We start from the raw sequence: 13,557 nt of genomic DNA, 5'->3' as shown, positions 1-13,557 counted from the left end.
TTGGTGTTGGATTACTATGCCAGGAATCAGCATTCCTACCTGGGTTCCTGCTCTGAGTTTCTCTGAGCTGTTGGACAAGTCTACTGTGGTATTCCATTCCTCATCTATAAAATAGGAAAGAGAATGGATCCCTTCTCTTGCTCTCTTCCCTGTGTCTATTGGTACCTGTCTGAAGGATCACTTAGGCTGTGCCCTGCTGTGTATGTGTTTACTGACTAATCCAGTAGGAAACCAGTTTGGAACTCCTGGATGCCACCACGTACAAATAATGCTGTTCTCTCTTGTGATGTTCAGCTTGGAGGATTGTCACTAGCAGTTACATTCAGCAGAATGTGTGAGGATGCCAAGGCCCCCAGGGTGTGCAGGGTTAGCTAATTATTCTGCAGTAAATAAAACCCAAGTCTAATTACTGGTATGTACAAATAATAATGAGTGTTTCTGCTTGGAATGAACAGAAATGTGTTTATCCGTGGGTGATTTTACTAGACATGCATACAGTTTGCAAATTACAATCTTTTAACTGTAATATAAGTAAGAATCTGATTAATTCCATCAGACATTATTTTTAGAATGACAGTGCCATTTTTTTTTCCTTCTGGGCATATCCATGTAACTGTGCAAGCTCCAGTGGAATAATGGGGTTACAAAAAGAGATTGGATGTGGCTACCAAAAGTCTGTCTTCCTGTTGTTAGTGGGTTAACAGTAAAACAAAACCTAGGGCTGTATAAAGATGACCTATTGGAATCTGTTTTTCAAATCCAGGTGGTTCAGCTGTTAGGCAGTGCTTCCTTCTCTTCTTCCCTCAGCCTCGTGAAATTAGAGGTTAAAATGCAGGGCCCAAAGCTGCAAACTTGAAGTACAGATGTTTGATTGTACAAATTCTCCAATGCTCCAAGTCCCACATAAATGCTGACATAGCATCTGATGGACCCCAGCAGGTTCCTGCCCAGACCAGGAAGGATGTGCCGGGAGAGTGATTTTCCTGGATGTGCTCTAGGCCATTTTAGCCCCTTTGCTGGTGACCAGTTTTCAGGCAGGGGCACTGGCCTAAGCAGACCAGTTGGTGGGACTCAAGGCTATTCCTGCATTTTGAATAATCAGTAATAATTATTGTTATTAACAAGAGGTAACCCAAATGGTTTTTACTGTGCAGCATTTCGTATAGCAACTTGCTCTCTCCTCCTGAAACCTTAAGAAAACTATTTTCCAATACATTTTTTGATGCATTAAATGACTTTTATCCCTGCAGTTGCTTTGTCTTCAAAGTATCTTCGTGATTTACGTGTCTTTTTCCTGTGGCTGAACTGCATTTCATTGGAGAGAAACTAGTTTGGGAAGTCCTTGCACATGTTTGGTCTTGGATTTTGCTGTGTCATGAGTGAATTGGCAGCTGCAAAGTCTGTCAACCAATTTCCATGTCAGTGAACTAACATAATAATGTGTTTGCAGGGTCAAGCTGTTGCTCAGCTCTGTTCAACCATTCCCAATGTTACTGTTTTTGGAACAGCTTCATCTTTCAAACATGAAGCAATCAAAAACTCGGTAACTCACCTGTTTGACAGAAATGCAGACTATGTTCAAGAAGTAAAAAGGTAATCTTGTATTTTCCTGAGTAAGGTCTGTGTAGTATCTGGCAAAATACTATTAAAGGCACCAGGCTGATCCTATTTATGGGAAGGGATTACATTTCTGAGTTTGGGAGGTGTAGTTTATTCCAGATATTCCATCTGTCCACTAGGGACAAAATAGCAAGCATCTCCCTATTTCTTTATAAGCAGCATAAGCTTTTTTAGTCCATGTTTCTACTTGGACATCTGTTGTGAGCAAAGTAAATTATGTGAAAAATACTAAAAGTCTTAACAACAGGATGTACTTTGCCTTCATTTGCATCTGTACTCGCTCACTGCAATGCACCAAATAAGATGTTTTCAGGGGATTTGTAAGGTATCCAGATTTTGGAGTTCTCTGGTGTGTTTCTATCTGCCTGGGTTTTTATCCTCTGCCAGGGATTGATACTGGAGCACATGATGTCTGCTTTAGTTTCAGATCCTTAGATTTTGTTTGTTTGTATTCAGATTAAAATCATCCTGTTGCCTTTTGAAGCCATCATGTGTGTTTCTGTTTATGTGCTTTCAAATACTTTGTTTTCTTATTTGTCTGACTTGTTTTTAGATATTGATGTTGATGCAGGTGGCAGAACTGTCTGTGCTGTGGGCAACCCAGGCTGATGTTGCAGGAGAAATCAGGGTGTCTTTCTATTGTTTCTGGAGCACTCCCAAGGGCTAAAGAGAATGTTTGAAATTATCCATCACAAAGGACGTTTTACATTGAAGAGAAAATTTTCCATGTGGGAATTTTCACCAAAAAAAAGATAGTATTTGTTGAGCAGATGACACCTTTACCGTTTCCTTAGAGCTCAGAATAACTGTAGCATGGTTTTCAGCCTTTTGATAACCTTTCTCTTGAGGAAATACACATAACCTGAGTGTTTTGGTGCCCCTGGAGAATTGCTGTAGTGAGATGAAGACCGAGTTCTGGCAATCCCCACCTGACAAACAACCAAGAGAGAACATGATCTGGGTATGTGGTGGGGAAGGAGATATGACAGAAATTGGTGCTTAGGAAATGAATAAAGTCCCTTTAGGTTCTGGTAACTTTGGTTGCAGGTAACCAACCTGGGGCTGCTTCTGCCCTTCAGCAGGGTAGTTCTTTTTGGGACAGTTCCCTGACACCACCCCTGGCTGTGTAACAGAGCACAACTGCTGAAATCAAAAGACCTGGCTGCCAAGGGGTGGGTGAAATTCTGCTCTGCTAAGTCTGTTAAAATCCCTTTTGGTGATCTTGCATTTTCACTTGCCTTTTCACCTTGCAGTAGGCCAGTGAGGCAGGGAACCAGTGGCTACAAAAGGCAAAACGTAAAAGCAACAATCCAGTTGGTGCTTCTTTCCTGGTATAGAGCTGTATAATATTAGCACAGTAAATAGTCCTGATTGCAAGACAGAAGTGGCACCCTGTAGAATCTGCCACTACTCTGGTTTGTTGCCCAGATCTGTGCATTTTCAAAGTGAAAATGAAAAGATTTTTAATAAAAGTACGGTGGTAGTTCTGTGATCGCTGTTACAACAAATTGTCCTTTAGCAGAGGCAGCGAGGGAGTGGTGTAGTTGTTTGCTCTGATGGATATTAGCTGTATACTGTGCTCTGCTAAGGTGTCCTTTCTTAAAAGTGTGTGAGCAGAAAAGGGTGGACCTGTGGCAGAGAAAGGATAGTGGTAAGAACCTGCTTTATTGCAGGTGACTGATGTATTCCAGGGAAAGGCTTTCACTAGGGAGAAAAGTTAAAAAAAACAAAACAAAACAACAACAACAACCCCCCCAAAACAAAACAAAACACAACCAAACCAGAACCCAACCCCCAAAACTCCAAGCAGATGAACAAATGAACAAACAAAACGACCCATCAGAGATGATAGGAATGTGAAACTGTTTCTAAGAGATGAGGAATCGGTTCAACTGGGGAAGCCACCAAAAGCTGTTTGATTGTAAAGTTTTTATTCCTTTCCAGTGAAGGCTCATCCCTTGGCCTGAACAGGAACAATTTATTGCCCCACATGTGGCAGCAGTACCAAGGTGTGAAGTTGCTTGATTATATTGGTGTTTGTAACCAGTGGATGTCTGAGTCTCACCTTTGTTTTGTGAGGAAACAGATGCATTACAAGCCATAAAGCTTTACCTCTTTCCCCTAAATCAAGAAATTTGGGCATATTTTTTTTAGTTCTTTAGCATCATATTGACATTGCATTCACAAAGCTGTTGGAAAGTTATAAGTATGCTGTTTATTGAAACAGTATAAATATTTTCTGTTTTCTTTAATATGGCCTGAGGATTTCTAGCTCTTGGTGACTTCTCTTTGATTTAACTCTTTGCTGATGTCTAGTTGATATAAAATCTGAAATACAAGACTCTCTAAATAACTTTACAAGTCAATTTGTCTGAGAACTGGGATAAGAAGATCCGTTTCCTTATGAATTCAGAAAAATACCAGAATATGTGTATGAGAAAAGTATACCTTTTCTCTATAATATTCATTGACCAAAAAAAGTAACATTCTGTGACATTTGCATTCACTCAAAAAAGAACTTTATCACCTGGTTTTTGATAACATAATTTTACTGAAAGCCCTCAAAAAGGAGGAACAAGATGGTTTCCCACTCTTCTAACCCTAAGAGGTTGCCTAGCCTGGCAAACCTGCATTCCACCACTGAATGAGTTGGAAATGTCTTTTGATGAGTGTAAAGTTTTCGTGTAGTCAAAGTCTCAGCCTCAGAGTTCTTTCTAAAGTACCTGGAAAATGTTGTTGTTATGTTAACAATCAGCCTGTACCATGCTGGCTGACCAGCCCTGTGGATCTTATTGCAAAGTAAGATTTTTTTTTTTTCCTTGCTCTTTAGAATCTCAACAGATGGAGTAGATATTGTTTTGGACTGTCTTTGTGGAGAAAATACTGGGAAAGGCCTCAGTCTTCTCAAACCACTTGGGACTTACATTTTATATGGTGAGTGGAAATACGTCCTGGATACAGGATGTGTTTCAGAACTAAAGCTTTGCAAAGCTTGGAATCATCCATGGCACTCCTTCCAGAACTGGTGACTGACATGTTATACTTTCTCAATTTGACCATTTCCATGCAAGGATTTTAGTGAAGCTGAGCATGGACTAAATTATTGAGAAACAACAGGTAATGCAAAGCAAGTCTTAAAAAAAGAATTTAAAAATGTAAATCCAGAAGTGAAACTGAACATGAGGTTTCAGCTTGTTCAAACATCATTGGGTGATACAGGAGAAGTGTGGGAGAAAGTTTGGATCTCTCATTCCACACACCAGAGGAATCACTGTGTGGCCAAGGAAACTGCAGTGTAGTTTTTGTGGCAGGGGAAGCTGAAGGGCAGTTTCAGGGAGAATACTATTGGTTTTATCTGACATGACTTTGAGGAATTCTGTTCAGATTTTCATTCCTGTTTGTGGACTGTCCCACATATGGAGTAGACACATTTTCCCTGCAGTTCTGCCAGGCTGCCCTGTTATGTGTGGGTAAAGCAGGCCCAGCTGCAGCACTGTCCCTGCCATTGGGAGACTTGGGAGATTGTCAGTGTCATCTTGAAATTCCTATAAACTTGTAGGACTCAGTCACCTTGGCCTCTTAATTATTCCAGAAGTATAAGGATTTCTACTAATCCCTCTTAAACCTGGGCATTTTTTTTCCCTAAATATGAGTAATGGAAATTATTTTACATATAATAAAATTGTGTGTTTTCAGCATGTAATAAGTTGTGTGTGAATGTACTCATCTTTTACAGGTTCATCTAATATGGTTACTGGGGAGACAAAAAGCTTCTTCAGTTTTGCAAAATCAGTAAGTGTCCCAGTGCTGTGATTCTGTTCTTTTCTGTAGCGTTTTTATCTTTATAATTTTCATTTATCTCTACTGAGTTGTTACTCCTGATGTTGCTAAAGAGGGTGTTTTTGTGCCCTGTTTTCATTTGGCAGGACAGCTAGACAGCAGTTGGATCTGTGTGCATATTGAAATTGTTAGTTATCAGATATAGATCTGTTATACAGCTAAGTTTAGGCTGCATTATTTATTTACTTATGGCAGAATATAATTTCCATGGATATGAATAACTGTACCCTGCAGATTGCTCATCTATGAAGACACTCTCACCACAGTGCACTGAATTAAAGGAAATATATCTCAAGATGGGGCCTGTGTCCAGTCATTTCCAGCTTTTCAGAAGTTTGTTTCATTACAGAAATGCATTTTTCTGTTCTCCATGTTCATTTCAAGTGACATCAAAGAGATGATGGTGTGGTATTTGTTTCCTAATTGATGATGCAGAAATTCAAAGTTCAAATGTTATTTTTTTTCTTCAGCTAACTACAAAAATCTGCACAGAAATCTTAGAGATCAAAAAGGGGACAAATATATCAAACAAACCGCTGGCGAGAAGTAAGATATCCAGGAGTGAAAGGGATTCCTTTATACAAGAAAAACAGAGGGAAAAGTCTTGTCTGAAGATCTGTCATATGATCTCTCTGCTAAGAGCTCACTTACAGCTTCCAGCAACAACTCCTTCCCAGGAGGAATTGGCTTCAAAAGTCTCTGTGTAGTTGAAAACAAGATAAATCAGAGACTGTAGCAAGGAGCTGTTCTTTGCATCCTACATTTTCTTATTAGTTATAGTGGGATGATCCTTATTATTGTCATGTGTTTATGAAGTAAAGATTATCTTTGCTGTGCAGCCTTTTTACTGTTAATGTCAGGATATCCAGATGCATGTGATTTGTAGGGTAGGTCGGCCCTATTAAATAAATTTCAACTGACATGGTTTTCAGATAGTACTGGTACTTATTGACTGAATAAATATGAAGAAATTGAATTAATTTAAAAAGCATATAAAATGTATGAAAGTATGACTAGTTTCTTTATGTAATTATGCTGCAAAATTAACTCATCAAAATTGTATGAAAATTATAATTAAAAATTTACCCATTCAAATAAAATTTGCAAGTAAGTGGCATCTCAGTCTCAATGATGCTCTTGGGCTAAATGAGATAAAATCCTTTCATTAGATATTATGAGGTTTGCTCAAGTATCACAAACATAATAATGGGTGTAAAGTAACTGGGAGCTGATAAGCAGTGTCTGGTTCCCTTGGTTTTGAGAGAAGAGTAATAGTCAAGAGTTGCCTGTGAATGTTTGGGCAGCTTGAGTGGCTGTCTTCAGATAACAAAGGATAGCAAAAGTAAGAAGGGAGGTCCAAACTCGTTACTTCCTGACTCACATCCTAAACCCAGATCTGTTCACCATCCTTCTGACACCCTGGCCTCAGGAAACACAAGTTTGTGTTTTATTTCTGCATGTCAGTCAGCTGCATATTTTTTTTGCCTCATCCTTAATTCAGATTTTTGCTGCTTCTCTCGTCTGTTGCTCCAGATCTGACAGATGAGTCGTTTATCACACCTGCCCAGACAGTTTTCTTGTGAACTTTCCTGTGAAAAATGTTTTTCTAACCATGCTGTTGTTTATTGGTTTCCAGTGGTGGCAGGTTGAGAAAGTAAATCCTATCAAGCTGTATGAGGAGAACAAAGTCATTGCTGGATTTTCCCTGTTGAATCTACTTTTCAAACAGAATCGAGGTGGCCTGATCAAGGGTGTGATGGACAAACTCCTAAATCTATATAACAATAAGAAGATCAAGCCTGTGGTTGATTCATTATGGGCTTTGGAAGAGGTAGGAGAAAAATTTCTTTCCCCATTTTGAAACTTCTGAAAAATATGTACTTTTAAGTGTAAAATCAAATTTAAACATGTTCTGTAGTTATTAATGTATGCAGCTTTTTATTGTGCACAAGTTGTCTCCAGAGCCCCTGCTATTCAGAAACGCCAGGATCCAGAGTTATCCACACATTTCTCCACTGAATATATCTGTTGAAAATGCTAATAATAAATGTGGTTTTTCAGTCTTAGAAAACCTTTTCTGTTTCCTAGGTGCATGAAATGTGTGACTAACAAGTGCAGAGTGAAATGCATACATTAAAATTGAAAACAACTTAGATCTTTTCCTCAGAGTAGCTTTTAATACATGAGCTTTAGTTTCAGTGCCATGGTTGTGCTAGCAAACCTTGGAAGCTTGTAGGCTTTCAGGAGGTTATTGGAAGTGTATCAAAGACAATCAAATCATAACTCACTTTTAAAGTAAGTTAAAATTGTGGACTGTGGATTTTTTTTTGTTTCTTTTCTTTCCTTCTAATTGCTCAACTCTCCTTAAAGACATGTAAAGAAACTACTGTACTCACAGCCTGGACAAACTATAAGCCTCCTGTCCAAAGCACTGTTTCCTAGACCTTTATATTTAAGATGCTGATAAAGAGACAGAAGTATTTTTGGAGGTGTGAACAGACATTATCCTATGAAAAAAACCCCATGGTTATATACCACCACCAGATTAATATTTGTGGTTTATGTGTTTGTGAAGTGCACTGAGCCTGACATATCACTTAAGATGCATAATCTGTAATAGCTCTGCTGATTGTGTCTGTATCTGTTGTATTTTGTTGTTCAGAGGGTGGTGCTGCAACAATTCTGTGAGATTTATGTTTTTGATGTGGGGTATTTTTTAATTTAATTATTAAATAAGCTTATGAAGTAATTTAAAAATTTAAGTGGCCCAAGTCTCTAGACAGGCATTCTGTAATTTCTTTGTTCATGTAAAATACGTACTTTTCACATATTGGTGAGTTAAAAAAGGGTAATTAAAACAGTAGCAATAGCTTAAAAATCTTGATCGAGGACATAACCATGAAAAACTATACATGGCAGGCTGATCTGATTAGTGAACATGATAGGAATTTGTTGGGAGACTTCTGTTTGATAACGTTTCATCTAACATTTGGCAGTAGCATGCACCATCCCTACCAGTAGGTTGTGAAATGTGTAAATATGTCTGTTGTAAAGCACAGTCTAGAAAACTCCAGCTCATTTGTCACGCCTGCTCACTTCCCATGAGCTGTCTGGTAATTCACAAAGGAAATGTCTGGCTGGTATCTTCAGGGATACAGTAGTGCAAGTGCTGCTTATTCAGTTGCAAAGTGTTGCTGAAATATTACTCATTCAGGGCATTATCATTTGGGGGATATTTTTGCAGGTATAAAAATAACTTAGGGCTGACTCTTAAGTTTATGTGATACACAGAAAATGTGTCATAGCCGAGGACTGAATGGAACCAGACTGAAGAAGGGTTGGTGTGTGTATTTGTTCCATTTTGGGAGGTTTTTATTTTTAACTCCAAAGCTCTAACATCTTCCCCCTTCAGAATTTGATTGATTGTCACTAAACCAGTATATGACCAGTTGTTGCCTTTGAGGTTTCCTGAGGAAACTTCCTGACCCAAAAGAACATTGAGGATGAATGTTTAGCTTGAGAGTGGCAGAAAGGTGGACTGCCTACATGGTATTTGAAAATGAAGGATTGAATAGTTTTCTGTGGAAGAATATTACCTTCTCCAGAGGCTCACGGGAGAATCCGTTTGTCCCCTGTCTAGAAAATCTGCCATGAAATGAGCTTGAATCCAATAAGAGGCATTCAAAATGAAAATATTTCAAGGAAAATTCACAGAGGAGCCTTGACCGTGGGACACCTTTCCAAATGTTTTATGTTAAATACCCGAATATATTATCACATGGCAGTTTTGATCTCTGTATAAAAGGCACATCTCCAACATACCCTTCAGCTGGCTTTATTCACTCTGCATCTGCATTTGTTTTCATGTATTCCATTGTGCAAATTAATTCACAAATTAATGCAGACTCTCTAAAGCCAACATGGAAGACACCTGGTTTCCTTTCAAAGCTGTATTAAAGTACAAGTACTGATCTTTTCAGTTGCCATTCATGTGTCAGAGCTGAAAAGCATCTTTGCAGTCTGAGGAGACAATGAGTTATATCTGTGCTGGTGTTCCCCGTTGCTGCTCAAGGCTGGTTGCTACAGGACTGCTTCTTTGCATGATAACCCCAAAATTGAGGGCTTTTTATATTCTAGTGCTTGTGAGAACAGCCAGAGAAAGGCTTAGTGTTTTAATAGGTCTCCATGAACTGTGTAAAAGAAGTATTTCTTTGTTCTAAAAGCCGGGTATCGTTCCTTGAACAGGATTTATTTCTTAATACTTTCTGCAGGAGCACAGAGTTTGAATTTAAAAGAACTTACTGATTAGAGAATATTGTAATTGCAGTGAGATTTTCCATTTTAAAGTGTTTCAAGTCACAGTAACACAGGATTTAGAGAAAGTTACTGGATTCCCATTTTTCTGTCACGTACTCTATGTTATGTGATATCTTGTTGATTGTCAAATAATATTAAAGATAGCAGCGTTCAGAAATTATTAGATGGACTTAGCTTGATACTGTTCCTGTTGAACCATGAGTGTCCACAAGATCATTCTAATTAGGATATAACCCCTCCTAGTGTCCTTATTTTTCTGCTTTAGGGCTGCATCCAAAGGCCATGAAGTCTGTGGAAGGCTTCCTATTTTTTCTGGCCTTTGTTTTAGGCTAAGGATTGCCCTGCCTCTTCAGTACAGGCTGCTTAAATGAATTCACCAATGGACCCAAGAGAGAAACTTAGAAGTGACTCAGTTTTCTTCAGAGAATAAGTGTATTTCTTCAGATATTGCTGACACAAGGAAGGTCGGGGTCTAGACTCTTGACTGCTGCTGTGGAACAAAACTATTTGTATTGCTGTGTTAGCTGTTGGTGTTTGTTTGAGAAGGGTAATTTTAATCAGAAATTTACATCCATAAATCCTAGTAAAGTCAAGTCTTTTCTCAAGTAGGCAATTAGAACCATTTTATTGTGTGAAAGTAAGAAGGATTTAACTAAGAGACAGTAATAAAAGCCATAGATACTTTAAAATGAAAATCCAACTTGGGAATTATTCATCATGAGACGAGTGAAGTCATACAATAAATTAGCTGCTTGGTGAGATGTCTCGCTGTTTTGCAACTATTTGTTTATGCATTCAAGTGTTTAAAAGATGAGATGATTTGTAGATGGTTCATGCTTAAAATGCTGTTCTGGAGTAGAAAGCTGATTGTCTGGTAAGATTGCATTGCATTACAAATAGTAGAGTTTGAAACAGGATTAGTATTCAGTGAATATTTGTGGAGCTTTGTGGTTTTTTCTTTGTCAGTGACTACTTATCTAATCCTTAATTTCCAGTTAGTCACTCAACTTCATTCTGATTAATTTGTAGCACATTTATACATTAGCATTCTCCTGAGGGTCTGTAAGTCTTTGGCTTTACACAGATGACAATTTGAGATTACTAAGCAGGATGAAAACTGAAGGATCTCAAAAAATCTAGTTTGCTGAACAAAAATGTGCATATTGCAGTATTCTATTAAAATTCTGTGTTTTTTCATGTCTGTAGTTGCAAAAGAAAATGCATACTCAAGGTAGAATGGATTATTGACACAGAAGTTATATGCCCCTTCTTTGGTGATTTACAGCAGTTAAAGGCAGCAGTGAGTGTGTGAAACAAACCCCAAAAATTCTTGCACAGAAACTGCCAGTCACGGTCCATGTTGTCAAAATATCTGAGGCATCTTTCCCTCCCTGTCGACTGCCTGTTTCAAAAAGGACTCTTGTCTCTCAAATGATTTAAAGGAGTGCAGTTATGCAGTAATAATGATATCAAAGACTGATAATGCCCTGGGGCCAGGGAAAGTGATGAAGATACTGAAACCTGTGGAATAGAGTTGTTACTTACTCTTAAATTAAAAGTAAGAGGGTAATCTGATAACATAACAATTGGCTGATACCCTATAGTAGGCACTGAACATCCCTCTGTGCTGTTGTTTTGGAGTGATAATGCAATAATATCTTTAGCAACACCTCACTTGGTGAATAGTAATGCAAGAACTGTAGCCCACATCCAGGAATACACCATGGCACTCAGCTGATTGAAATCAGTGCAATCAAGGCACTAAATACTCTTACATATCTTGATATGGGTATCAGAGAACTCTTATGACCGTGCACAGTGGTCAGTGCATAGAGTACAGAAATGGAAAGAGCCCTGCACCTTAATTTAGTTTGTAATGATCACTGCACAACCAGTCGCTGGGTATTTTTGGCTTAATAATTATGAGAGATGTTGCAGGTCTGGCTGTAAGTACAATTTTTATATAAGTGAGATTTCCTGCTCTTGAAGCCAGAGCTTTTCTCTGTAGTAAATTGCTAAGGAAACCCAAGCTGTGTTTAAGAACCTAAAGCTAAAGGAATGCAGTGCACCTAATCACATTATAGTGACATTATAGAATACCTGCTGATACAAAAATTTGCTTTAACATTTTCTCCCAGGTTGCTGTTCTCACATCCTTTGTGCTCTCTGGGTTAGCTGCCAGTGTTATCAGCATGCAAAGGAAAAGAGTAGAAACCTTCCATTAAGGTCTCAGCCCTATCAAGTTGCCATCCAGTGATGAGGACTGGATGAAGGAACACTTTCTGTTCAGAATTTATTGCAGGTTTTGGGGAGGGCAAGGCAATCACAATATGTCTGGGTTTAGCACTGCTCAGTGGCTTCAGATGAGTCAGGTGCTGTAAACCCATGTTTTTCCACTGAACCCATCCTCTCATATAAATTACCATCTCAGTGCAGGCTTTTAGATATCAACAGTATCATTATTTGAGGGGGGGAACGGGAGAGCTTAAACCCATGATAGCAGAATAATAACAGTCCCCTAAAGCAGAGGCTTTAATTTCATCAAAAGCTATTTATGCCTTTCTCTGGTCTTGGCTTCAGGGCAAAAAGCCTGTCATGTATCACCATGGTGAGACATGGAGAAAATTGACCTATTAGTTACTTTTAACATAGAAAGAGGGCAATCTAATAATATCAGATCAGGCTGGTACCTTGTTAGGAATACTAAATGTCATCTCAGGTCTATTTTTGTTTTGAAAGTTATACTGTAATAGCATGTGAAGGATTTTGTCTTTTCTGCTTGATGAAAACATTCTCCAGCAGAACAAACTGTGCCTTCTTTGAAGTCAAGGACTTCTGTAGCATTTAGAACCTGTATTTGTTCTTCAGGGTACTCAGAATAACAGAGCACCACCATAAAAGTGGAAGTACATTTATAACCGAAGTAATCACCCTCCCTGAAATACAGAAAAGATTAATTTTTTAATAAGCATAAAACAATTTGCTTTGCAGTATTATAGTGTTGAGAGAGGGAACTGTAACTCACTCTGTGAAACCTCCCACGAGCGTGCTGGTGTGTCTGTGCTGTGCTTGCTCCTCTGCACTACAGAGCAGACTCTGCCTGGTTTGGTGCTGTGATTATTTCTTTGATAGAACAAATTCTTTTGCAGTTCTTCATGAACAGCTTTCCTGATGTACAGGGATTAACTCTGCAGATACACTGTCCTCTGATACTGCCTTATAACTCTCTTTGTTCTTCCTGTGTGTGGATTCTGTTCCCTCTGACTGTATGAAATAAATACCTGTAGTTCAAAGGAAATTTAAATGTTTTATCTGTACATCACTGTTGTTTCTTTGTATACAAACAGGTCTAACACAAGTTTGATACAAGCTTCATGCAGTTATCAAAGCATGAAAAAATGCAAGGAACTGTGTCTTACTGATGCAACAGGTTTGAAAACAGAGATGTGGGGAAAGCAGGCTGAGAAGCAAAACCTGAATAATTCAGGGCAGCTTGCTTCTGTGTTCACAGTCAAAATATACACAGAAGCCAAAATATCTTTCCAATTTGGGAATCATAGAATCATAGACCTTAAGACCATCCAGTTCCAATCCCCTGCCATGGGCAGGGACACCTTCCTCGACCAGGTTGCTCTAAGCCCCGTCCAACCTGGCCTTGGACACTTCCAGGGATGGGGCAGCCACAGCTTCTCTGGGTAACCTGTGCCAGGGCCTCACCATCCTCTCAAGGAAGAATTTCTTCCCAAGGTCCCATCTAACCCTGCCCTTGGTCAGTGAAAA

At 38.8% G+C, this 13,557-nt stretch overlaps 1 protein-coding gene across 2 annotated transcripts in view; it reads left to right on the top strand.

Moving 5' to 3' along the window:
* Nucleotides 1–13,557, top strand: part of VAT1L (vesicle amine transport 1 like) — a 67,926-nt gene that overhangs the window by 30,762 nt on the left and 23,607 nt on the right. For both annotated transcript variants that reach the window (XM_027697648.1, XM_027697647.1), the window contains exons 4-7: nucleotides 1,451–1,593; nucleotides 4,451–4,554; nucleotides 5,357–5,412; nucleotides 7,097–7,291. In XM_027697648.1, coding sequence (XP_027553449.1) covers nucleotides 1,451–1,593; nucleotides 4,451–4,554; nucleotides 5,357–5,412; nucleotides 7,097–7,291 — 498 coding nt within the window. The remainder of the gene's footprint in view (nucleotides 1–1,450; nucleotides 1,594–4,450; nucleotides 4,555–5,356; nucleotides 5,413–7,096; nucleotides 7,292–13,557) is intronic.

The sequence above is a fragment of the Neopelma chrysocephalum genome, unplaced genomic scaffold (assembly GCF_003984885.1).
Source record: "Neopelma chrysocephalum unplaced genomic scaffold, ASM398488v2 Primary Assembly neopelma1_121, whole genome shotgun sequence".
Classification (NCBI taxonomy): Eukaryota; Metazoa; Chordata; class Aves; order Passeriformes; family Pipridae; genus Neopelma; species Neopelma chrysocephalum.
The sequence above is the reverse complement of the archived record's forward strand: the minus strand, read 5'-3'. Positions and strand labels throughout refer to the sequence as shown.